Source organism: Eriocheir sinensis, chromosome 45 (genome assembly GCF_024679095.1).
Source record: "Eriocheir sinensis breed Jianghai 21 chromosome 45, ASM2467909v1, whole genome shotgun sequence".
Taxonomy (NCBI): domain Eukaryota; kingdom Metazoa; phylum Arthropoda; class Malacostraca; order Decapoda; family Varunidae; genus Eriocheir; species Eriocheir sinensis.
The window spans coordinates 7,428,025-7,455,790 of record NC_066553.1 but is presented as its reverse complement, the minus strand read 5'-3'; the positions used below and the strand labels follow the sequence as shown (position 1 = coordinate 7,455,790).

At 40.1% G+C, this 27,766-nt stretch overlaps 1 protein-coding gene across 3 annotated transcripts; it reads right to left on the bottom strand.

Moving 5' to 3' along the window:
* Nucleotides 1–407: 407 nt before the first annotated feature.
* LOC126980692 (centrosomal protein of 76 kDa-like) lies at nt 408–25,800 on the bottom strand. Of its 3 annotated transcripts, none has more exons than XM_050830829.1 (14): nt 25,641–25,800; nt 21,564–21,699; nt 20,576–20,780; nt 19,516–19,651; nt 19,168–19,250; nt 15,842–16,027; nt 14,347–14,593; nt 12,672–12,840; nt 12,281–12,437; nt 10,318–10,415; nt 8,308–8,505; nt 3,290–3,519; nt 1,422–1,511; nt 408–1,004 (listed from the first exon to the last, which is right to left on the bottom strand). In XM_050830829.1, the coding sequence occupies exons 2-14, from the start codon at nt 21,621–21,623 to the stop codon at nt 911–913; spliced, it is 1,953 nt and encodes a 650-aa protein (XP_050686786.1). In that variant the 5' UTR covers nt 21,624–21,699; nt 25,641–25,800; the 3' UTR covers nt 408–910. The 3 variants fall into 3 exon arrangements, with proteins under 3 accessions (XP_050686786.1, XP_050686787.1, XP_050686788.1); XM_050830830.1 differs by lacking the exon at nt 25,641–25,800 and adding an exon at nt 25,390–25,608; XM_050830831.1 differs by lacking the exons at nt 19,168–19,250; nt 21,564–21,699; nt 25,641–25,800 and having other exon boundaries at nt 20,576–20,721.
* Between the last annotated feature and the right edge of the window lie 1,966 nt (nt 25,801–27,766).

The following is a 27,766-nucleotide window of genomic DNA, read 5'->3' as shown; positions in this document are numbered from 1 at the left end:
CTGATGAAACAGTTGTGAGTGAGTCTGCCACGTGATAACTTGTGTGCCACCTCTCACTCCTGCCTGAGTAGCCCACTACTGTCTACTGAGTGTGATATGGCCTCAAAGGCCTGAGGTATGAAACACATGGTGATGACCTATACCAAAAATTTACATCCAAAACTATGATTTCTGCATAACACATAATGCAGATTAATGGCAAAGAAATCAAAACTCACCAGAAATAAGCTTCATCCTCACAATATGTAGAAATATGGGGGTTACACTTTATTCACTGTTATATGATTGGTTCAGAGCTGAAGGGGGTGGACTAGAGAACTAAGTGAGGAGACATTCAAGACACACAACGTTCTGTCTATATTTCAGTGAAACTTGTCTCCCCCTGTCTGCAGATCATGCCAGATGATGTGGGTCATTGGAATGTTTAACAATAATGATGTGTTGATTACAGATGAAAATAAATGAAATACCTAGAACCGATTCTGTGAAAAGATGTAGTTCTTATGTGAGAATCAAGGGAAGGGCCATATGGGTATGTTGAAAAGTCTGTAGAGACGAATAAAAGCAGAGGCACAAAACTCCATGGGGTAGAGAAAATAATAGAAATAACATGCAAAATTTAGACTGAAAAGGATTAACAAGGCAAAAAATGAGTAGGTAATGTGAAGGAGAGTGGTAGAGAACAGAGGTAGTGAAGAGCAATTAGAGGCAAGTCTGTTTGGTGTGGGAAAATAAGTTGAAAAGATCTATTTAAGCAGTTCATGTGGGGACAGACAATTCATATGAAGATGGCAAAATGTGGTGAAACATCATGTTACAGCATACAAAAGAACGGAGGTAAGCAAGAGATCTGACAAATGATGAGCTGCGATGGAAGGTGTTTGAATGGCAGAATGAATGACTAATAAATCTAGGCTTTGCATTTATAAAGCACTGCATGTCTTGATGGCCTTGATGAGCTGTCAGCCAGCATTTGATGTCTACGACACTTGCAATCATTGTCCCTGTATAGATGAAGGCAGTAAGTTACGGCCATTTCAGGATATCTCTCCTCCAACTATAAGGCTTCCTCATAACTATGTTTGTCTACACAGTGGTTCCCAACCTTTTTGTCTCGTTTCCCTTTTTCCAGTCACTTTTACGCCTGTGGACCCTTATAATGAAGTGGGTTAGGCCGGCAAAATTAATAGAAGATTTTTCTGTAAAAAATTAATAAAATCATGTAAAATTCCTTGCATTGTTATGTCGATTAAACTGTAGGCCTATTTATTCTAGTTATTTAAGTAAAATTTAAGTAAAATAATTAGAATCTCTATAGACCCCTTGTTGGGAACCACTGGTCTACATGACACTGAGTTAATTTTCCTAAAAGCTATCCAACTTGTCTAAAAGTACATGCTAACATAACCCAGGTTACATACACACACTCTGGGTAACAAACGGTGACAGTGCATACAGCCAAGCTGACTCGATCTCCTCGACACTCAACTATTTCACGGCCAATGGAGGAGCTGTGAAGAGAAAAATAAAGACACTTTAAAGTTTTAAACATCAAACACATTTTTTTTTTTTATGTAAACTTAGATAAAATATGGAAAGTTATGTCAATTGATTTTCACTGCTGATGAATAAAGTTACTCATGATACTTCATGCTGCTTTTAGGTTACTGAGATGTTGCATTGGGTAAAGTTTATGTAAACTTGCTGTGTCTTTTTGCAGGTTCATTTAAGCTCTTTTAGGGGAGCACGCCAAACATTCATGGAAATTCATTCTTGCGAGTAATGGGAGACAGGTATATTTATGAATGATATTTTTTTTGTATCGATGTTTCATTAATCTCAACATATAAATTTCCCATGTGCAGATAGCCTGTATACCATGCTGTGCCTTTAACCCTTAAACTGCTAAACGCTAAATGCTCACAGCGAGCGGTAGCGTCCTTTGCTGGTGGTGCTAAATGCTCGCTGCGACCTCCAATCGCACTTAAGTTTCCTGCGTATGAGCGTATTCCAACAATATTTTACAAGCCTCTTCTCACCCCACAGCATTGCCAATTCAGTGGGTTTTCCACTAAATTTGGTGGAAAATCATATCAGCGGAAAATCTACGGACAAGTAACTGGTGGATGTTGTTGTCCAATTTAGCGGAATTTTTGCATAGCTTCACCTATCACCTGACTGATTTTTTGACCAAATAATTGTAAATTTTGCAGTTGGCAATACTACCCTGCCAGCACCCCATCAAGAGATCTACTCAGTTGCCTCAATAAGGCTGGCCATCATGCACGCACAGACATAAGTGTTCACAGGCAACACCCCTGAACGTGCCAGTACATTCGCAAGAGAGGCATACATAACCGAATCTTACAGATCTGGGCCTCCTTTTTCCAGCAGTTTTTTTTTTTTAGCTGTGATGAATAGTTTTTGAGATACAGCGGTTAAGAGACACCCCCTGTTGGGCTGCCCAAGTGCATCTGGGGGGCCTGTTGCCTCCCTCACCATGCACAATGAAAGGGTTAAGCAGAATCCCAGAGTGAGGGGATAATTGTAACAAAGAGTTCACTGTGAGCTAGTATTAAGGGGAAACACCACATTCTATTATACAGTTTTCGAACTAAAAATTCTAAAATCATATCCTGTTGATTTCAGGTTCTACTGCATATGACCAAAGAAGCATATATCTCCCTAGCTTTACTTTGTTTTCTAACATATACCAGCCTATTTAGGTACCAAAATCTCTTGTATTTAACCCTGAGTACAGACAAATCACCAGCTGAATATAAAAAAACAAGAATCAATAAATATTGATAATATTAAAGTACCATGAAGTGCACATGTAGTTGTTTTAACTGTTAATTTATGGTTGCTGGGGCATTAAAAATTAAAAGTGTTGCTTGCCCTAAATGCACAATATCCCATAGCCCACACTGTCCAGCTGATGATATCCTAGGCATGTACTGAATCAACATTGCTCAGAAGCCATAGCAGTCTCACAGATCTAGGTATCCAGAAATAGTGTCTGCCTGTGGGTTGATAAGCAGAAGCTGTAACAGGGAAGGGGAGTGGAAGGAGGTCTATGAAAACAAAATGAAATAACATATTTCTTATTTTCCTAAATATTCCATGCCTAATCATGCAGGCATATATATATGGTGGAAAATATGGTATGACAAGAATTTTTTAAATTTATAGTTAATAATTTATGTATATATTTTGCTGTGAAGGATTACACATTTTAAATTAAACTGTTGGTGAAGGACCCTTTATATTTCCAAAAAAGATATCTTACCTGAGTATAGATGTGAAAGCTCGTCTTGGTGAACTATGTGTGAAGTATAAGGGAAATCCTTTGAATGTGTAGCCTTCTGGCACCACATTCATAAGTGCTGCAGAAAACAACTCTGCACCTCTGTTTTCAGTAAGGCTCCCGCCATCCACAGCTTCCCTCTCATATGACCACAGGGCAGGCGTCAACACGTAGCTCAGATGTTCATCAAAGTGTGAGCTCAACTCATGAGCCTGTAAACCATAATGACTTTGTTTATAACAGCCATAAATAATATCACAAACAAGAATCATAGTACAGTAAAGTCCCTAGTAACCGGCAACCGGGGGGGATTCAGAGGTGCCAGATAAGTGGAAATTCCAGATACTTGGGGTAAATTCCCTAAATCCTCATGAAATTTCACTGAATCAAACATGTTTACATAGGTACTACACACAGAAATGCATCTCTTGACTATAAGTATGTATGTACATACCATACGCTGTTTGACCCATTAGCCATGTAGCACTGTGCAATGCCACCAGCAGTCCAATAGCGGATGTGGACCTGCCCTCACAATATCTACGGCAACAGAGCCAACAAATCTTGCCAAAATGGCATCGCCATCCAAACATCCAAACCAACCCCAAGACAAAGCCCCGCCAAACTGTACAAACAGGGAGGCAGTTTGTAAACAATGGAAATGTTGCAGCCAATGAGCAGGGCCAGTGTCACTTCTGTTGCAACTGGATGCAGGCCAGTCCTGTGTACAGTTGACCTGTTAGCCATACAACTCCTGCAAGTGGGTTGGTGAGTCCAGCAGAAAGGTGAATGAGGTGAGTGCAGCAAAGATAGTGTGTAGCAGTCACCGCTCAAATTCCGTGTTCCTTCCCCTCAGTGACAAGAAAATGGGGTGCTGCAAAGAGAGACTAAGATTCTCAGTGTTTTCATGTAATGTCCATCGTCACTGTGTCTGCCAGTCTGTCTTGTCGCGTCTTCATCGTTAACTTTCCTTGTATTCGTTTACCTTTGACTGTCCGTCCACGTTCTCTTGTTGTCCACCGTTACACATTGTTCCACACATACACCAACACTTAAATGTTAACCTACACAAACAACATTCACACAAACGCATACACAAACAAACACCTATCCTATGTGTTGTCCTTGTCGTGATGAGCTGTGTAAGTTTTGTCTAATAAAGTAACCCTGGCGGATATGACTTTCTCTATCCGTGAACCGATTAGCACTTAGAACACTCGCTACCACCAACAATTGGTGACCCCGGAGTGTTGCTATGGTTCAAGGTGGCTTATAGCCGGTGCCGTTTTAAGGGCACTCTCTCCTAGAGTGGAGGACCTGGGCAGGGTAACTTGTCCATTCGTCCGCCCTCTCCTGGGGCAAAAATCCTCACCTCCATTCGGGGTTCGTGGGGCTGAGCACTCAGGTCGGGAGAAACATTACGCCATAGGCGTAGTTGCCACCTTCAGGGTTTTCCCCCGCCCTCCCCTAGGCGCCTTCTGCGCCTTCCCCAGGCGCCTTCTGCGCCTTCCCCAGGCACCCTCTGTGCCTTCCCCAGGCACCCTCTGTGCGCCTCTTCCAGGCACCCTCTGTGCGCCTCTTCCAGGCACCCTCTGTGCGCCTCTTCCAGGCACCCTCTGTGCGCCTCTTCCAGGCACCCTATGTGCGCCTCTTCCAGGCACCCTATGTGCGCCTCTTCTAGGCTCCCTCTGTGCGCCTCTTCTAGGCTCCCTCTGTGCGCCTCCTCCAGGCATCTTCAGCGCCCTTCAGGCATCTTTTGTGCCCCATGGTGCTTCTCCCGGCGCTCACCCACCCACCCCCACCCCTCCTCCTCCCTTCTGCTGGTCAGGCGACTGAGACACGCACACCGTGTGACACACTACACAGACTCAGTGAACACTCAAACACAGTGCGACACATTACTGAGACACAGTGCCACACAGTGTACACGCCACACACAGACTCGGTGTACACGCCATACAGACTCAGTGTATACGCCGCCACACACCACACAGACTCAGAGAGACACGCAAACACAGTGTGACACCCCACTGGGATTACTAGCTGCCCCCTGGATTAACCACCGCCTCCTGGATCTACCACCGCCCTCTTGGATTATCCTACACTTGTGGATCTTTGTGTACAGTGCAGTGTGTCCAGCAACAGTTCAGTGCAGCACGTCCCCAGCAACAGTTAGTGTCACAGTGTTACCCACTAAGCGTACAGTGTTGTGTTACAGTGCCTTTTTGAACACTGGTTCACTCCCCGAGCCACAGAGGCCCCTGGCACGTGCCAGCGCCTACAGTACACACAGTTCGTTTTACTCTCACGGACTGCCGCGGCTCCTGGCACATGCTAGCGCCCCTAACTTTTCAACTCGCTGTGGCCCCCGGCTCGCTGGCATCTAGCGCCTACCCACGAAGTCGTTCGACGCACTCACGACTGCCGCGGCCCCTGGCACATGCTAGCGCCCCTCACTCTTCAACCGGCTATGGCCCCTGGCACGCTGGCATCTAGAGCCTTACCACCCAGTCATTCGACGCCCTTACGGACTGCCGAGGCCCCTGACACGCTGCCAGCTGGCGCCTTTAACACACGCAGTCGTACTACTCTCACCGACTGAAGAGGCCCCTTACACGCTGGCAGCTAGCGCCTTCACACGCAGTTCCCTCGACGCACTCTCTGACTGCCGTGACCCCCGGCGCGTTTACGCCAGTGCCTTTTGCCCATCTCCACGCCGCTCGACTTCACCATACCTGACGACGACATGCAACTCTTCCTCTACTACGGCGGTGTCCTTCAGTGCACCACTCTTCTGCTCAGGACCCGTCTACGTGGTTCGCGATTCGGGAGTGCGGATTCAAGCCTTCCAGGATCTATTAAACAGCCAACCACTCAACTCGCCGCAGCCCACCTTACGCAGCCCACCTCATGCAGCCCACCTCACGCTGCTCAACCCCTCGCTGCTCAACCCCTCGCTGCTCAACTCATCGCTGCTCAACACTTCAGCTCGACTCACCGTAGCTGTCTCCTACGCGCTACTCACTCCAGCTCGACTCACCGTAGCTGTTGTCACTGCACTACTCACTCCAGCTCGACTCACCGTAGCTGTTGTCACTGCATTACTCACTCCAGCTCGACTCACCGTAGCTGTTGTCACTGCACTACTCGCCCCAGCTCGACTCACCGTAGCTGAACTACTCAACGCAACTCTACTCAGCGCAACTTACCGCGCACCTCAACGCAACTACTCAGCGCAACTTACCGCGCATCTCGACACAACTCTACACAACGCTACTCATCGCAACGCATCACCGTCTGCCCCAGCGCCCCAGCACCAGGGAAGATTTCGTTCCTCCTTCCTCGTCACTGGGGGGGAGTAATCTGTAGCAGTCACCGCTCAAATTCCGTGTTCCTTCCCCTCAGTGACAAGAAAATGGGGTGCTGCAAAGAGAGACTAAGATTCTCAGTGTTTTCATGTAATGTCCATCGTCACTGTGTCTGCCAGTCTGTCTTGTCGCGTCTTCATCGTTAACTTTCCTTGTATTCGTTTACCTTTGACTGTCCGTCCACGTTCTCTTGTTGTCCACCGTTACACATTGTTCCACACATACACCAACACTTAAATGTTAACCTACACAAACAACATTCACACAAACGCATACACAAACAAACACCTATCCTATGTGTTGTCCTTGTCGTGATGAGCTGTGTAAGTTTTGTCTAATAAAGTAACCCTGGCGGATATGACTTTCTCTATCCGTGAACCGATTAGCACTTAGAACACTCGCTACCACCAACAAGTGTACCACAAACAGCTCCCTCAATATTCCCTCAGCTGCTCTTATGGGTGACGTTTTACTAGAAACTGCAATCATAGATGAATGAAACATTCAGAGAAAGTAAGAAGCAGCAGAGGTTACACTGGTACTAACTGTTTAGTCGATTATGGTACTAACTTTTCAATCGATACCGATACTCCAATACTAACAAATGGCCGCTATTTTGCCAATACCGGTATTTTTTATTTTGAAAACATATCTAAGATTATAAAAATATAGAATTACTTGTTTCTTAAAATTAGATATAATGGAATTTGGGGATAACTGTAATTGGATGGTCTTGAAAAATGATAGTAAAAAAGAAAGAAAGGCAAGGAGTCTTGAATCAAATAATAAACTAGCCAGCAAAGTATTGGAGTATCGGCCATATTTCCACCTTGCCAATACCAATGCTGATACTCCAAATAAAGGCTGATACTGCCGATACCGACACCAATGGGTAGGCGGTGGCTGAGTGGTTAGCGTGCGGGCCTAGCATTCACTGCGTGATGGACGACGTGGGTTCGAATCTGCCGCTACCACCTGGGACTTCTCAGTCACCGCTGATTGGCTTAAGACTACCCACATGCTGTCCTGAAGACCACCCATCAACCCGGACTCTAGAGGAAACTGTCCAAGTGAATCAAGAACGAGCTCCTGGGGGCAGCATGAGCCAAGAAAAGATGGTGCCACTGTAAAACACATGCCTGCACCATGATGGGCTGGGGCTGACTACCATTCAGGCCCCTCAAGAAAACCTACTGGCCCTATAGGCTGGCACATAAAAAAAAAAAAATAATAATAATAATAAATAAATAAATAAAACAAATACTGATGCTACTGACACATCTCTAGTAAATACCATTGTGAAACAAAGGAATGAGGCATGCTGTAACAACACAATTACTTTACATGCACTGCCTATTAGGCATATATATTGCTGAAACATGCCTATTTCCTTTGTTTCATGATGATATTTACCTAACTATAATTTACTAAAGACTTTTCAGCTTTACTTATGTTTTATACATTGCTGCAAACTAACTCATCACTGCTAATTTACTTGACAGTCTTTGTTAGGTTCATTACCTCCACTAGGACTGTGAACCAGTACATGTAAATAAGGCTGGGGCAAAAAGATAAACTGTAACAGAAACTGTAATTTTTAATGATATTTATAAATAGAAATATTAAGCTCACCTTTCTGTGCTCTGATATTAAGGATTTAAGTTGACTTTCTATGTTGATTTTTCGTTTGGCTCCATCATCCCAAGGTGACAATACAGGCAGGTGGCCCACTCCTTTTTCTACAATGCTAGATATAGCTGTGTATGACATTTTCTTCCAAATGCTGGCATCTTCAAGAGCAAAGCTGCAATATTCTATCCTGTCTGATACCTTTAAAGAAATAAAACATTATTGAAGAATTTGTACCCAGAATCTGTAACAAAATTTGAAGTGTATGATGAAACAACTCTATTTACATTTTCGTTTAGGCTATCACATAAATAAAATCAATCCAATATGACTGGCTTGTTTTTGGTTAGTTATGTGTGTAGAGGGGGTCTAGCCACAGCTGGCGGTCACCTCAGCTGTGCAAAATGGCTGATCTTGGCATACGAATACAGCAAAGTGGCAAGACGAGCATGAGAGGAAGGGAATGTGTATTAGGCAACTTACTGAAAGTTTGATCTGTATAAAGCCTGGTTACCATTTGCTTACCCACCACTGCACACCAGACTGATCATGATCATTGTAACACATGGCTTCTGTTTACATGCCAATACCATCCGTTTCTGGTGTATGCACAGCTGAGGTGATTATAATGTTTAATTTCATCTGTCCATCACAAAAGCAGGAATTTTGATAGATGTATTTACCTATTTGTAGTCTACTGGGCGTGAGCTAAGCTCTAATAGTCCCGTCTCCATATCTACATTTATCCAGCTTTTCCTTTATTTGTTGGACACTGTTCACTTCCACCACCTCTTCCCGCAAGCTGTTCCATGTGTTAACACTTCTATGTGGAAAACTGTACCTTTTTAAGTCACTCAAACAGGTTCCCTTATTAAGTTTCTTCCTATGTCCTCTCAGCCCCTGCATTCTTGCAGTTAAGAAGAGATCAACTTTATCCACCTCATCAAACTTATTTACCAGCTTATGCAGTGTGATCAGATCTTATCTCTCCCTTCTTTGTTGCAGTGTGGCACCTGCACATTTCTAGTATGTGAATACGTGAAAATCAACTGTTGTGACAGACATTCAAGCTAATATTTCGATAATACATTTGAATGTTATGCAAACAAAAAAATTCTCAGTCCTTATAAAACCTAAACATGCCAATTTGCATAGGTAATAATATGCCACACAAGCACAGGAAAAGACAAGCTTGTATCAAGAAGTGTAGTCGGATCATACTAGAACGATTTAGGACTTTTTAAATGCCTATAATTCATCTCACTTCAGGTACTTTATAAGATATCTGGCTCTGCAAGAGCAAATAAAGGGTATTTTAACAATTCACCGCATGTAAATAACAATTAATATTCAAAATAACATGAAATGTTGTTGAATGTGATGCTAGGCTATTTCGAATATGAATCATGTTATTTGCATGCAACAAATTATCAAAATTCCTTATGTATAGGCACTTGCAGAGCCAATTATGTAACTGCAATGAGATGAATTATAGGTATTTGGAAGGTTATAATAAACCTTTCAAGTATGATCTGAATATACTGTTTGATACAAGCTTGTCTTTCGTGTGCTTGTATGGTATAATACTGATGCAAATCGGCATGTTTGCTGTTTATATAAGAGGGCACGAGGATTATTTGTATACACGAACATTCAAATATATCACTGAAAATAAAAAAAGTTGATCTTTATGCAATCAGGAATGAATAATGCGCAGGTGCCACATCTATGCTCAAGAGTGGACAGACGTAATGAAGCAGACTATAGTGGCTGTGGCCAGGCCAGAATAACAATGCCTAAATGGCATACCTGTGGGTTAGGTCTGTTATCACATATGCAGTATTCACTGTTGTTTAGAGACAGCAATTTTCTCAAATTATAAAAAGTTTGCAGTAATCAAGTATTATCATGATATATATAATCTAATACTTTTCTTAGTGAATTCTGCAAACTAGGTGAGTTGCAAGCTATTATTTCACAAAGTAAAAGGATGGACTATTTCTAATTTCATACCTGGCAATTAGCATAGAAAGCTTGGTTGTTAAAGACACTTCCAACAGCAGCATAGTCATGAGCACCACGATACCCAACTCTGTGCAGATAGCGTGACCCTGAAGGGACAAAGAAAATAGCTATGATGCATAAGCTTCAGGAAATCACAGCAATTTTACAGCCTGTCCGCAAAAGTTATTTTCTTCCTCAATTTTCTCCTCTCCCATAAAATAAAGAAAAATATCAACTAGCATGTATAAATCTACATGGGTGTGAGGGAATATTACGATAGGTGAGTGAATAATACAATAGTAGCAAACATCCCAAAAAATCTGATGGTGGATTATAGGCTGTTTTGATGCAATGATTTTGAGAATTCACTTGTCGCTGCCGCTGCTTGCTGATTGGTTCCTATGTTATGACATCACATTGGAGGGCGGGGCAAACTCACATTCGTATATGCCATTATTTTTTCGCCTTTCTCAAGAATATATTTTTGTATTGTGTATATCTGTTATTGTTCTCATATACCTTAATACAATAGTTTGGGTACTGTGTTTCAACCTAAAAAAATTAATAGACAATACACATCAGTATTTTTAAACCCTTGCCCACTTGTTTCCCACCCAACATTGCATATACCTGCATCACCACATACCACTGCATACACTTCATGTATAAGTATATTAATTTAGATTGAATATTATTAATCCTCTCGCACACAGTAGGTTTCCAATAAGTTTCTGTTCCACTCACCATGCATTTCTTCGGCCTGACCGGCCTTTTTTTTGCCGCCGCGATACTCTACATTCCTGGACGTATTTTACCCTCACAGATATATCGTACCCTAATAATGTTGGTATCAATGGCTTCATAAAGACTTGTACTAAAACATGCGCAAATAAAAATAGAGGAAAATAAACAATACAAACTTGTTTCAAGTCTCTGTATAGAGTATTGTAGACAATAAATCCTAAGTACCAACTCTTCACCACTTGCTAGCTCAAAATTTTGTGGGCCAACTTTGTTAGCCGAATATATGTTTTAAAGCAAAATTTAGTAAGGATTCTTATGGTATCCTCAAAATCCTCATACGCCTATTAGTTCCAGAGTCACACCAAGAATTCTATTTTTTTAAAAATAATCTACAGAGTTGATGCTCCTCATCCACGCTCCTTAGAAAGGTTGCCATATGTTACCATTAAGAAACTTGTCCCAACAAATGACACTCCCAAATATGACACACTTTCACCGAAAACTTAATTTTTAATCAATTTTTTAAACTTTTATGACACATTTCACATCATCGTGCGCCAGGATCTTTTACCTTTGATGACGCGAAATGTGTCATCGTACGCGAGAGGGTTAAGAAGTCTGGATGCATTGCAAGAATAACTTTATAAGCTTGTATTATATGTCCTGGCATTTTTATGATACTGCAGGGTAGCCTAATTGTTAGGTGGTGGAGTGTTGAGAAGGGTAGAAAAGTTGGAACAACGAATGCCTTGATTAATATAAAGATTGGTGTAGATACAGTAAAGGATAGTGTTGTGTGGAGGCATTAAATTTGTTTAGCATTAGCAGGAGACATGCATGAGCTGAAAAAGGTTACTAGGGTGACTTAATGATAATGTGTTGGAAATATACATCATATGCAGAGAGTAAAGTGTGTAGAGGTGATGAAGTCATTTTGAAGGGATGCAGATGATAACACTGGTGAAAAGAAATTATAGTAATTTACAGGTGGTGGCAGGATCAGGTATGTACAGTCTATAAAAAGATGGCTTCAGGTTAAAGACTATTTGTACAAGTATGGAACAGAATTATGGAATACGAGGTGATGACTGATGAGCTGAAAAAGAATAGACAGAATGAATGGCAAAAAATACTAAATCATGATTAGATTAATTTTTAGCCTGGAGATTTTCCTGAGGATATGGTGGGCTGTTATTATTAGTTATGTTAAGATAACAAAAGCAGTTACCTGTTGTTGCCTCCCAAAATGTTATGGCTGTGTAGGGACCCCTGGTCATGAGCCACATGTGTGGCTGCCCACTCTGCCGGCTGCCCACACAGACCCAGGCGTCCAGACCAAAGCCAAGAAGAAGACTACACAGCAAACTGCACTTGCTCTCAGTGTTCTGCACAGGATTGAAAAAAATCAATAACTACATATAGGCTACAAGTATAAATACAACTACATATATAATTATTATGTGTTGTAAAATGGCAGCATTAAGTGTTATGCCTAATTTTAGACATACATTATTCATCACTAATACAGACCCCAAGAACAAAACAAACAATAATTTGCAAATGAATCCTATTTCCCTCAAGTGGTGACATAACTTGTTCCCTATTAGCAGTGGTCTTACCAGTGAGCCAGCCATAACAGCAGTGTAAGGTGTAAACCAGGGATCTGTTGCACCTGCAGGCAGCTGCTTACTCATATTGGAGGGCAAGACACTGACCCACCTTGCAGCCTCCTCAGAAGACTTCAGAGCCTGGCCAACCTCAAGTCTCTTTACAAACTCACATACAAATCTGTCAAGTAATAAAGTGTTGTAATTATAACTGCAACCAACCAAGCTCTGGTTAGTATGGTCACATATCACTATAAGCTTAATTTCACTCACCTATGCACCACATTCACAAACAGACACTGAGCAGAAATCAGGGCTGTCAGGTTTGCAGCAGAATGGCTTTGTTTTGCAAGGAAGACAGCAAGGTGAGCAATGATTTCTTCTCTATTATATTTTCATTTGAAATAATTTGAGTTATTTGATTGAAATATCATAGTACTTTGCCTCACAACCCTTTTAGGAAAGCAAATGAGAGGTATTTAATTTCTGTCGACATGCCAGGGAACCTGAAGCTGAGCTACCCTATATCAAAAGTCAACTTAGAAAGTCCCACATTGATGAAGTTAATTATTCTGTGTTGTTAATTAATGTTATTAATTTTAACATACCTTGGCCTTCCAGGATTGTAAGCATATGATTAATGGCTTTAACCCATATAATCAACTGAGCTCTTGGAACATAATCTTTTCTCCAAGAGACAGGTCTGTATTTGCCAAGGCACAAGCACTGTCGTGTAAGGATATCACTTGCAGCTGATGGACACAATGTTTTCTTGTCTTAAATCATGAAAACTATAATGAATTGAAAATGCACATTCACTTCATCATATTATTAAGTGTGAAAATCATATTTCATGATGAGTTATGAAAGGAAGAAGTGTGAGCATGGAGGTAAAGAAGGGAATATGAATTAGTATTATCCTGCCAAATCTGTCATATGCATCAGAGGCGTGGACATGGAATGCAGCACAGCAATCGAGAACACGCACAGTGGAAGTGAGTTATTTAAGAGGTGCATGTGGTGTGTCAGGATGGGATGGAGAAAGTAATGAAAGCATGTATGAGCAGTTTGGTATGGGTGCAACAGTGAAAGGAATGGATTGTAAAGTGGTGGTGTGGGTGAAGCGTGGTGCATTGAGATGGTGTGGACACATGATGAGAATGAGGGAGAATGAATTTGTGAAGAGAAAGTAAGAGGGAAGGATTGTAGGAGGGGGTGTCAGTGAATAAATAGGGTAAGCGAGTATTGGAGCAAGAGAGTCGGAAGTAGCAGGATTGAATGTGCAGAGAGGGAGTGCCAGAACAGGGAGAGATTTAGACACTTCTGCTGTGCCCACCCCCTGGAGGGAAGTTCCTATGGGAAAGCAGGGCATTGGAGATATAGATAGATAGATAGATTGTTAAAGCTACCCAGTAAAACGAAAATTATTAAGCTCAATTTTCATAAACAGGTGTGCAGGGGTGATAACCCAAGCAAGTGTGTGACCAAGTGTGGGAGTGATGGTAAAAGCAGTAAACCTCAACTTACGAGTGCTTAATAATTTTTTACATTTGGTCTTTGACAGCAATACAATGTGTTAAACAACTCATTTTCTATTACACAGACCTAAAACTTAGCATGAAAGTTGCAGAGTATGAAAGATATATATGAAATAAATGAGTTAGTATGGCCTAGTGAAGTATCTTACCTATTTTTACCATATTCATCTATGGAAAATATCCTGACCATTCTTCTTCCATGCTTCTTTGATGCCTCTGTATACTCTCGCCACCACTCTCGTGTGTAGCTAATAAAGAGTCGTTGCTTTTCTCCCCTCTGAGCTTCCAGGCTGTGGGAGTGTTCTGCCAAGGACTCATGTGGGATGGGGTTACCTAGTGGTGGTATTATTGAAGCCTCAATGTCAAGCAATCCAACTGGTACTTGCTGCTCACTGCCTGAAAAAATACCATGACAATATCCATCAATTGCTATGAACAGGGCTTAGACTTCCTTCATTACACATGAATGGAAACTGGGTCACTATGACTACACACACCTTTGTGTAGTAGTGTAATATTTTACTTAAAACTCAAAACATTTTGCATCATACATCATTCTGACACAAAGGCTATTACATAAAATCATGCACAATCAATTATTAGAGTAAACAAGATGGCACCACTATAAACAATTTCCTGTGCCATAACAGACTGGGGCCAACCATCAGGCCCCAACAAGAAAGTCTACCAGTGCCATAGGCCAAAAAAAAAAAAAATAAATAAATAAATAAATAAATAAATAAATAAATAAAATAAATAAATAAAAAATAATAACTAAATAAAGCTTACACAGGGACAGAGAATCCTGTCTCAGTTTTCTGAAGTTTGTAGTTCCACATAAATGTAACCTGGACTCAGCATTGGCAAATGTCTACTGGTTCTGTATTGAGAGACTAACAACATTAGCACATCTTATAAAAAATAGTAGGAACCTGAAACTTACTCCCACTCTACAAGTTATTATTTTCAAATGAATGAATTATGTTGACAGGGTGAGAGCATATTGCATTCCCATATAACAATCTTTGTGAAATTTAATTTGGTGGTCTGAATTTATTTGTTTACACTTAATTTCTATGCATTTACTTTTTTCTTTGCATGTTATCAAGAAGCATTCTTTTGATTATATTATGTTGTACTGTGTGTATGATTTTCAAGTTCCTGCCACTCTATTTTGGATTTACAAATATTATTACCCTAAACTTGGAGTCAGAAGACATTGTCAATGCTAATACGTACCATGTAATATGTATATTACTGAAAACTGTGATAGCATTTTCTACTTTGTGTAAGTCTTCCCTTCACTTTTGGGGGAGGCAGAGGCAGAGTGGTCAGTGTGTGGTCAGTGGTGAGCCCGAGGGCCTTGGTTTGAGTCACACGCTGACAATTTTCAAGTATCACCGAGTGGCAGGTTACCCACATGCTACCCAGATCTCCAATCAACCCTAACTTCTGCGACTTTGTTCAACTAGAGCACCAGGGGGCAGTACGAGCTAAACAAAAGATATGCATGAAAAAAATTAAAAAACGCCACTAACAGACTAGGGGCAGCCATGAGGCCCCTCAAGAGAGCACTATAGGCAACACCTAAAAAATAATAAATAAATGAATCAAATATTAACAATAATATGAGTGATCACTTACCAATGCCCATCAACTGGCACACAAACTTGCTGCTTGATGATGGTTGTGTTAGAAGTGACTGCCACTCCAAGCTGTGGGCAGAGATGAGTGTTGAGTTGGCTCCATGTTGCCCAGCTCTCACAACCACCAGAGAGATTGGAGAATGGAGCAGCAGTAGATCTGTGGCATCCAGTGTGGGGGCATGACCTGTGTGGTAAATAGAGACACTTTGACATACAAAGACAAGATCTTCAGTATACAGAGACAAGATTGCAGGAGAGAAAAATCTAGGAAGTGTGGATGCTCAACAATTCTTTTTAAGGTCAAATATGAAATCAATTTGGTAGAGACGTAATTACATAGATATTCAGACCCCCCACAAGACCCTACGGTCGTGACTTTTTTTTCTTCACATGTAGCCTATAGCTCCAGCAGGCTAATCTATATGGGCCTGATGTCGGCCCAGGCCCATCATGGCACAGGTGATTGTTTATAGTGGCGCCATTATTATTGGCTCATGCTGCCCCCTGGAGCTCATTCTTGATTTCACTTGCGCTGTACAGCTTCTTCAAGAGTCCAGGTTGCTGGGTGGTCTTCAGGGTAGCATGTGGGTAGTCTTAGGCCATTCAACGGTGACTGAAAAATCTCAGGTGGTTAGCAGCGGATTCGAACCCACATCATGGACAATGCGCTGAACGCAGGGCCGGCACGCTAACCACTCAGCCACCACCTAAACCTGCACTTACCACAAAACAACTTCAAATCTACATGCAATATTACTATAGGTGAGGTATCCATCTACACTTTGCATTTCCTATGCTACTGTGCCAGATATTCTAACAAGAACTAACTGGCAATTTCTCCTGCTTTTGGGAAGGCAGGGTCTCAGCAAGCATCAGTTACTGCCCAGGAGCAAAATGGGGATGGAAATTTTCTTGGAGCTTTGATCTCACACCTTGTCTCTAAAATTCAGTACTGTTTAGCATGTAATACTCCAAGAGTCAAGAGGTCATGCCTGGAAAGTGACTGCTCAAGGGATGAAAGAGTTCATATCTTCCTTCCCTTGGAGGCAGAATTACATCCATATCAAAAGATATATGACCATACTGGGTGTGTAAATATGACCATAAAAGTTTGAAGGTTCTCAAGCAGCTCAAAGTCTGAACCTTACATCATGCCAGAGTACATGCTTTATGGTGGAAAGAAGATGGTCATCAGAGCTAAACATGCTTCTGAAGAGGGAGGTAGTCTATCTCAATAGACAGTAGCAGTTTTGAGGAAAATGTATTCCTAGCTGTTACATGACACCACACTTTGAACCATCTTATACCACCTGAAGAAGGTGGTTTTGCCCCGCTGCACCTCCCAAGAGTAACAGCTTCTCATTGTCCATATGAAGAAGCAAAGCATTTAATTTGCCAAGAAATGTGCGCACTGGACATCAGCTGAGTGGAGGAAAGATATGTTTTCATATAAAAGCAAATTTCAGGTGTCTCAAGTGCATTCTCGCAAGGTCTCTGAAATCACTCCTCTTCTTAAAGATCTAAAGCAGGTGGTATAGCAACCTACACCTATCTCTGCTGCCTGAAGAGATGTGCCCAACACTTTACATTCCTTCCTGCCTCAAGCCTATCAACTATACTCTACTGAACTGCTATTGAACTATATTCACAGTTGGGCTCCTCTGGTCACAATCTTATTTGTGTATTCTGTCCTATTGCTTCTGTGCAGCCTCTAGACTCTAGACCTACCATAGAGGCTGTACTTCTGGTATTATTCTTCAGCTATATGGGACAACCTGATGTAATTTTTGGAACAATTACTGGTTTAAGATCTGGGAGTGTTCAGCACATTGCAGAGGTGATTGTCTGGGATGGAGACACACATATCACACATTCTCGAATCATCAAGCTAAAAAGCAATGATTCAGTCATGCTAGTGTTGGGGCCATCAAAGATGGAGAGACCGTTCACTAAAGATACCAGCCATCAAACTTCTAATAATCATGATATTTATATTGCTGCATGGAATCGAGCCAAAACTATTATTTAACTTGTCAAAAACTCATTCATCAAAAGACATTATCAAAATCTTGCGAAGTTTAATTCTTTCACACTTCTGGCATCTAGCCAAAAATATATCCAACTACAGCTCATCCACATCTAACCCAACCACTACCGCATTAAAAAAATTGTGATACAGGGACTAATGAATGCTTTTGTTTTCTTCTGCCTTTTACCCACAGTCCTCTCTTCCCTCCCCCTTACCCTAAACACCCTTATGTAGGGGAATAAAAAGATAGAAAATACACACTGCCAGCATTTATTAAGTAAGAAGTTAAGAGAGAAGCGCATGCACACAAAGCCCGAGAGTGTTGTGGAGGAGAGACTGGCTAAAAATTTTGAAGTTCAGTGAACTCACACCACTTCTCACAGTCTCATCAAAGTTCTCCATCACCTCCTCTTCTTGCTGCTGTAGGATACCTTTCAACTTAGATACATAGGATGATTTAGGCATCAGTTTCCATTGTATTTCTGTCTCATCCATGTTGAAAATTTGCTCAGGAGTGAGATTACCCTCCTCAACAGCCTCCTTAAATATATCAGAGTATTTCTCAGACTCCAATTCATCGGCAGCTGCCCGTTCCCCTGTGAACTAGATGCTGTTAAATTGCTTCCTCCTTACAAAAGATGACAGCCAGCCAGTTGATGCAGTGAATTTCTTCTGACAGGTTGAAGGGTACTTCTCTGACAAGACTTTCAAGAATTTCATCACCTGCTGCTAAATTGCCATGGTTGACAAAGCCACGTTATTCCTCTCTTGCCTCCAGACATATTCTTCTAGCCACCATTCCATAACAATGAAGGTCTTGGTAGTGATCAGTGACCACATGTTAAGGAGAGCGTCCGCCATTAATATTAAAAAAAAAAAAAAGAAAAAAAAAATCTACGTCTTCGTACACACCTCGGCTAGCTTGTGGCAAAATATTATGAAGATATAAGCAAAAATGACAGAGTTATGGCTGAATTCCCCCCCCCCCCCTCTTCCACTCGTCACTTACGTCATGACGGGCTGAGTCCAACTACCATCCAGGCCCCTCAAGAAAGTCTACTGGTGCTATAGGCTGGCAAGTAATAATATAAAAAAAAAGCTGTATTCATACATAGGTGCATACATTGTCATGTTTCAGCATAGAAAATAGCCTAAAAGAATATACATATATATATATATGAATATACGTAGTAATATGAAAATTGAGAATACCCAATGCTGTTAGGGAAGATGTTCATTAATGGAACAATTTTTAAAATAGGTTGTCTGAATGGTGTGTTGCCTCTACACTGTACCTGGGCTTAGCTGCTGAAGGTCAAATAGAAATCCCTCTTGGATCTGAGGATCACAAACACAAGTGATTTGGCGAGTCTGAAATCTGGAGAATATTATCTTTATTGTAAATATATCTTAGTGTTTTGATTATATGTAGATAAATGCAAGATGTAAGACCAATTTAACATGGATTACAAGTAATATCTGTCCCACAGAAGCTAGAAGCCCTTATCACACAGCAACACCAAGAGAGTATAGGTTATAGGCAAAGTTCACACGACAAATGTTAGGAACATTTGCCACAAAGCAAGACATAATGAGTATGGCTTACAGTTAATGTTTACACCAAAGCAGCTTGAAACACTTACCTCTGAGTTTTGAGTGCCACATGGACAACAAGGGAGCACTGATGAAGGCCACCAGAGCTTGTGCCAAGGTGGTCTACAAATGCTCTTCCCCCAAGTATATTTAAATACAAATACTGTCTGCCAGCAGCAACTTGGTCTGAAAGTACAGAAAAGAGAACAAAGGTTTTTCTTCTCTATGCATGATGTAAGAATAGCCCTTACTTAGTAATACCCCTAATATGGTACAGGATGAAAAATATAATAATGTACACATAAACATCATATATATTATACTTGAGCTCATTTGTTCTTCTGTTGAACACTTTGATAGCATAATGCTCGGTGTTGCCCCTTCATTATTTTGGGGAACTTCCTATAATTATACAATTAGTCTATATCATTATATTAAAAAAACAATGAACTATTCTCTAAAGCAGAAAGTTATGCAAAGAAAAATATTATAGTGGCATGTTTCTATGGATAAAAAGTAAAGCTGGAGACAAAAGTTGTGAATGGTTAGGGTGCTTATCCCTGCCTCACTGGCCTTTGAGCTTGTGGTGGATAAGGACCCACCATCCCAAGACACAGGGCAAGTGTGATATTTGGGTTACCAGTTTACCTTCCCCAGGTTTCTTCATGTACCCATTTATCAACCCCAAAAGGGACGATGAACGGCTGAGTGAGCTGGGCATGGCTGCAACAGGCTGGGACTGAATCTAGGCACACACATTTATTGATAGACATATATCCTAACCACTACAAGAAGGGGGAGCTTGCTAATTACAGTACTTCATTATAAATAGAAAAGCTATTAAATTAAACAAAAACAAACAAACAAACAAAAAAATGATAAGTAACATATGCCAAGGTTTTTATACTGCATGAAACTAAATATGGCATGGGCGTCCGCAGGGGGGGGCAAGGGGGGGCATTTGCCCCCCAAAAATTGGCTCTTTCCTGGGAGCAAATTTTTTTCCAGCAGGGGGTGTACATTGCCCCCCCCATTTTTTTTTTCTGGACCCATGAAATATGGCAATGACTAAATAGATCTAAGGAATTCCAAGACAAAGTTATATTTTACCTCTAATATTTTGTGGAATATTTATTGTAGAAGGTGATTTTTGTGACTTTCTATTCATATTAGCCACTCTTTCCACTAGTTGCTGAACTGCAGACGAGTCAAGAAGCTGCCCCACCACAGCGCCAGCATCCACAGAACCAGATGCTCCAAGTTCCTCTTGAATAACATCTCTGAGTATCTGATCAATCATGGCATGAAGGTTTTTCTGGAAAATCAATTTCTTTTTCTTTCTCTCTCTTTAAATATATATATATATATATATATATATATATATATATATATATATATATATATATATATATATATATATATATATATATATATATATATATATATATATATATATATATATATATATATATATATATATATATATATATATATATATATATATATATATATATATATATATATATATATATATATATATATATATATATATATATATATATATATATATATATATATATATATATATATATATATATATATATATATATATATATATATATATATATATATATATATATTCTACTTTATTTCCTGTAGATACTGAATACAAAGTACCGCACAGAACTACCTTAATTATCTATAAAAAAAAAAAAAAAAAAAAAAAAAAAAAAAAAAATAGAGGATAGCAATGAGGTTAAAAGAATAATAATAAAAAAAAAGCTGTAGAAAATGGGCATCAGTACTGTCGTGACCCCAACAAGGTCTATGGATGCGGTACCATCAATCAATGAATGATGCCTAAAAGCCAATCAGCATCAAATACTAGTTAGTTATTCTAAGCATAAATAAGTGGTGGAAGCTCTAATTTATTCCATCATTTATTCTACCTCTTAATGCTTTTACATTCTGATCTATTACGTCCCTTTTGTGAAGTGACAATATTTAAACAATGATGTGAAAGGTAAGTAAACAAGTAAATAAATAAATATACAAAATGTGATATAAAATTTAACACTGAAGTGAGTTGAGTACACACCTTTTCTACTTCATTATGAACTGCTTCTTCAATCTTTTTTCTCCTTGCCTCTTCTGCCATGTTTCTTGTAAAACAATAGTAGACGAATCCAAATGAGAGACAGTGGCTCCTAAAAGTCCAGCAAGCATCACCTCAGCTGTAATATTAAGATCAAATATACAAGCAATTACTGTAAATGCAATAAATGCACTCGTGTCTTTCATAACTTGCAGCAATTTTACATTTTTGCACATTGCAGTCAAAATCTGCATGATATGCGGCAATACTAGACATTTATTTGTCACTTAAGTCATTACTGGACAGCCTGAATCAATCAATACCACATTGAAAATTTGATAGAAAAAAATTAACCAAACCCAATATAGATTATTTTCAGTGGGAAGTTCTAACAAAATACAATTTTTGTCCCCCAAACTAGTACAAATATGCATCCTTCCCAGATCCCTATAACACTGTTCTGCAGAGGTACTGCTTCCACAGACCCTTCAAACAACATTATTCCTTTGATTGAATTTTGACTATCAAACTTCTAAAAATCAAGCTTATGAAAGATGTGATTATCTAAAATTAATAAATCATGGCTGAGATGAATGATGAAATAAAAAATTAAAAAATCTACGGTATGATTTATATATGTACCTAATTATGTAAGGTTGCAAAGTTGTCATTGGTATCTAATCTTTAGGAATATTATTGTGACCACAGAATACTAGTAACTCATTTGCTATGCATATAATAAAGTATAAGAACAACATAAAGAAAATGAAGCCAAGTTTACATATCCGCCATACATGAGTGCTAAGGCTAATTTGCCATTGGGGTGAGTCTTTCGTATAAGGAAAACTACTATAATGTATACAAAAGGTGGAACCTTTATTTGTATGGTGGCACTAGAGGTTAATGTTTCTGTGCTAATTTTAAGGCTATTCTGATGTTCTTGCCATGCCAAAGAGTGTTAACACAATATGTATAACAGTGTTAAGAAGAGTTTGAGCAAAGAATGCAACAATAATGATCTTTGGCTTTATTATAGAGAAGTGCAAAACCTAGTCTGTAACAGTGTTGGGCAGTGTTGACCAAAAAGTTAATGCTGTTAAACACTAAATAGTTAACGGAAAGGTTAATGCCTTCTACATTAGACTTTTGATTTTGCAGGTCAATTCATGCTCATTCCCTTTAAAACTGTTAAATCATTAACCTTAAAATTTCCACTATAGCATCAACTTTTTTGCATACCATCAGCCTTTAAAACATATTGTTAACCTTAAAAATACATTGCTAAACTCAAAAATACTAAAAAAATGTTTCATATCAACACAAAGGTCTGGTCACCCTGACTGTAAACAAACCGTGAAGCATAGTCCAACCTGTTCAAAACTTGTTATGTTCTGGTTTAGTTACAGATATGGGACAAAGACACCAGCTGTCTTTCTCAGATATCTGTTAATGGATACACCCCATTTCATCACCAGTCCAGTTCGTCACATACCCGGTTCGCCAACAAAAAACCCATTGCGTCACCAAACCACTCCAATTCGTCACCAATGTGAAATCTGTTTCGTCACCACAAATTTCAACAGGGTGATTTTCTCATTCAACTCTGAATCTAACGAAACTGTCAAAGAGTGCTTCTTATCGAATAACTCGATCACTTGATTGAAACCATTGACAGTTCTCACAGTGGCAAGCAAATATTCACCTCAGGATGACATACAGTAGTGGAGCTTGTCACCCTTGTTCAGGCTGTCAGAACGAAGTGCGATTACGTCAGCAGGTTCTACTGTGTGATAAATGTCATCAGTGGAGACACAGGGTGTGTGGTACGAATGTGACTCAGGAGATGTACAGGTGAGAAAACAAAAATGATGAGTAGTACTGTGTTGAAGAAGTAATAATGGATTCTGAAGTAGCGATGTAGAATAGAGAAGTGTATCCATCGGTTAATTTTTTTAACTGGGCACAAGCCATCTGGTGGAAAGTGCGACAGGTTGGCCTGGCGACTGCATATATAAAGCGAGGACCAGTATACGATTTTGTATGTCAACTCCTTAATTGCTCTCCTCTACCTGCCTAAACGATATATCCGACCAGCCTTTGAAGAACTCCAGGAAAAATCACAGCAATGTGAGCCTACAAGAAAATTAACAGATTATATAAGGCAAACATGGCTTGATAACACCGTCTGGTCAGTGGGCAACTGCTGTGCATTCCGACAAGTCCGTTTCTGGAAGTTGTGGGATGCATACGAGGAAAAATCCATCACCACTACTAAATTTCTGAGAAGCTGTCAGTGCCTTCTTCCGAGTCCAATATATGATTAACAATTGATTTCTGCATGTCCTCAGTAAAATTGTGGTAGCTCCCCACCAAAATATTTATATTGCTACCTTTTGAATTTTTGTTGTTGTTGCTATTGTTTTGCAACAATGCAATTATTGTATGTACCTTTTGATCTATTTCTACTGCAATGTAAAAAGAAGTATGGGTCTTTATTTTCATATACAGACAATGGTCACACTCTGACCATTTTTGCTTTTTTTATTTATTAATTTTATTTACTTTTTTTTGGCTGGCGTATCCATATGAAAAAAAGTCATGAAGATTCTTAAAAGGGAGGAAAAGCGTGGTGACGAAACGGATGAAAACAGTGGTGACGAAACGGGTGTAAATAGTGATGATGAAACGGATTGGTGACGAAATGGGAATACCCCGTGTTAATATTCATAATTTACAAGTTTACAAATTTACAGTTGACATTCTTGCACTACTGTCGTTTTCATTTCAAAAATGTCGTTAATTAAGAAGAGTTAACATTGTTTAACATCAAGCATTAACTTTTTTTTAAATATCCCTGTTAAGTGTTTTTTCCAAACTTTAATGGCATTTGTAGAATAGACAATTCAGCACAATTTGTGCCCAACACTAGTAGGTATGTAGTTTTTATGAGGTTAGGAAATCCCTTTGAGTTTCACAGTACACAAACTATCAACACCCACAAGCTGGCAACACAATGCTCAGTTGTCCAAATTATTATTCACTAATTTTGCTAACATGCTCTGTCGGCTAGCTTATCAGCTAATCTGCTCTGTAAACAGCCTCACTTTTCTCTAAGCTCTGTAACATGCATTGGGGATAGAATACAGATAAAGTAATTAGTGAATGAAACAAAACAAAAAAAAAATACCCAAGTTGATTTTCACTCTGCAAGTTAACGTGTATATCTGTGCAATAGAGAATGGCAAGGACTTATTAGTAGATTACTGTAGCCAGTTTTACTGTCAGCGACAACGATGGCACAGTGCAAAGTGTCTCGCATGTATTTATCATAAACAATTAAATTGAACGACTTTAACCAAACTAAACCTATCCTAACCTGACTTAATTAAATCTACATAACATTATCTACCCCCCACCCCACTGTGTTCAAGCTTTATATATCACTGTGTTGGATTCTTGAGTATATTAACCTTGCGCGAAATGACATAAATTCAGTATCATCCTCCTGCTGGCCAATGCCGCGCAGGTGAACAGTGCCTGGCCCTGCACCGCCACACTGGAAGGTTGCGTTGTTTACCTGGTGATAATGGGGTAAAACTAGGGAAGAACTACTTCTCCCCCTCCACCACACCAGCACCCCTACCCCCAACACAAGCCTGGGGACCTGTGGGGAACCGGGGTTGTTGGGGGGGGTGGGGGGGAAGGCAAAATCACTGAAAAATGGGCTTCTAAAATATCCCAAGAAAAATCCCTGGTAAATATGGAGAATCTCTCGGCACGCGCCTCCAATATTGCCCCCACGAGAATAATAACCTTTCCACGGTCTCACATTGTGTTGTAGTTCTTCAGTGTTTCAGGGGTTCCCATCTAGTGCTTGGGTAATGTTCTCCGTCCCCACATTTTATTGTCTTATTGTCCAGGGGCAGGTACCGCCCCCTCCCTTGTTGTGCTTTCCTTCCTACCATTGTATCATTTTAGTTTCATGGTGCTACCCACACATGTACTAATAGTTGTATAATCACACACTGTCTTGCCTGGGGGTTGGGATGGCATGTTCCTCCCTTCTCCCTTGTGGTTTACCTGCAACAATAAACTATCAATCAATCAGGGGCCGGGAGCCTCGCGCGGCGGTGTGGTTTGTTTGTTTGTGTCGTGGCGGCGTCGCGGGGCAGCCAGAGGGATACGGGACGGCACGGGACGACACACATATATATTTTGTCATCATCAGTGTTGTTTTTAAAAGTAAGATGTATCTCAGATTATCATTATATGTAATTATGATAACTGTGTGATTGGTAACTCGGTTCTCATGCACTGACGAAGACAGACAAAGCCTCCAAAAGGATTTGCATAAAATTTCACCTTGGGGACAGTCCCCGTTTCCAGTGACCTGTCCCCGGCTACTGCTGTCCCCGGAAATGTCCCAGGTTTTCACTGTGACAAAGATCCAAAATTCGAATAAAGGAAAAAAAAAAATCGAAAATGTTGACCAAACTTTACGTATAGTTGCGCACCGTACTACTCGCACTGTACAGTGTATATAACTAAGGAAATGATAAACAGCTTTGCACGGCATAATTTGCGAGACTGCCTTCCAAGAACATACAAATTGTTAATCAATTGAATTTTTATTCATTTCCTTTGCAATTTAGGATAAATAGGGTGAGAGAAACTTTTGAATGCTGCTTTATGAATGGTAAGGGCAGTGTCCCCGTTTTAGTTTTTTAATGACAAAAACACAATATGTTTTCGAGGTTTTTACGCTTCTGAACCGAAAATGTCCCCGGATTTTGTCTCAGAAATCTGGTCACCTTACCTTGGTCGGAAAGATGGGAGATGCCCTTTAATATAGATAAGTGCCAGGTCCTTCAAGTTGGAACAAGAAATAAGAAGTTCGATTACGAAATGCGCGGCGTCAAACTCAAAAGCGTTCAATGCGTCAAGGACTTGCAGGGTGTCAAAATCGCGTCAAACCTCAAATTTTCACAGCAATGCATCGATGCTGCAAATAAAGCGAGCAGAATGTTGCGCTTCATTAAAAGAAACCTTTTATTAAAAAAAAAAGTAATAGCCTACTTCGATCGATTCGCTCGACCCCACTTGGAATATGCGGTACAGTTTTGGTCTCCCCTCCATGCAAAGGACATTGTTAAATTAGAAGGTGCTCAACGTCGGGCAACAAAAATGATCCCTTCCTTGCGTAACAAACCCTACGACGAGAGGCTTTCCACTCTTAACATGTTAATTCTCTCTTGAGAAACGTCGATCGCCCCCGAGGAAAACTGATCGAATGGTTTAAACTTTAAAATACTTAATAGATTCACAAATGTGGACAAATCAGAATTGTTTATGATCGATGACACTTTGCGAATGAAGAATAATGGCACAAAACTTAAATGTAGACAAGTAAATTCAGACTGCACCAAATTTTTCTTCACCAATGTTGTAGTGCGAGAATGGAACAAGCTTCCACCTTAATTCAGTGGTCCAGTGTAACACGATTGACTCCTTTAAAAACAAGCTCGACCAACACTTCCTTCAACTTCCCCAGGTTTTCACAGGCACCCATTTATCGACCAGAAGAACAGGTGAAAGGGCTGTACGCCGTCTGCCCTGGCCGAGATTCGATCCTGGACCCGCGGATCGATTTGTAGCTGGGCGTAGCGAGGCTCCTCTACGGATATCTGTCCTAATCGAACCATTCAGTGTTTCTCGTTTTGTTATTCTGCGAACATTTTCCTTACTGATTTTTCTTTGAAGTTTTTCTTTATTTTATTTCAAAGTTAAAGAAATACAGTGATGCGTTAGTTAATGTTTGTTACTTGCACAATACGTGAGGTTGTCAGTACCAAGAGATGCAAGCCAAGCACTGATGGGGGAGTTGTAAAATCTCGAATCCCATGTTAAATTCCTTATGCTCTAAATGTAACTCTACCCTTATTTTTGGGCCGATTTCTTTCATTTAAAAAGCATTTTAATCAGGGAAGATGGGAGATTAACACTTGCTATATATGTTCAACGACAAGAAGTGGATCCCAAAATTATGGTTATTTTATGGTTGTTTTTGCCAGTGGGTTAAAATATAAGCACATACACATTTTTATATTTTTATATATCCTTAAAGAGGTGTCTTATATTTACAGCCTTAATCTTTTTGTCATCGTTTAATTTAGGATGCCTCTTGGGAAGGGGAAGAAGTTTTCCCT

Coding starts and splice junctions, on each gene's coding strand:
- LOC126980692 (XM_050830829.1), bottom strand. CDS start 21,623: ATGGCAGAAGAGGCAAGGAGAAAAAAGATTGAAGAAGCAGTTCATAAT. Junction 19,251..19,515: donor GTGGCACTCAAAACTCAGAG/GTAAGTGTTTCA, acceptor AATATTCTCCAG/ATTTCAGACTCGCCAAATCA. Junction 8,506..10,317: donor CTTTCTATGCTAATTGCCAG/GTATGAAATTAG, acceptor ATTTCTTTAAAG/GTATCAGACAGGATAGAATA.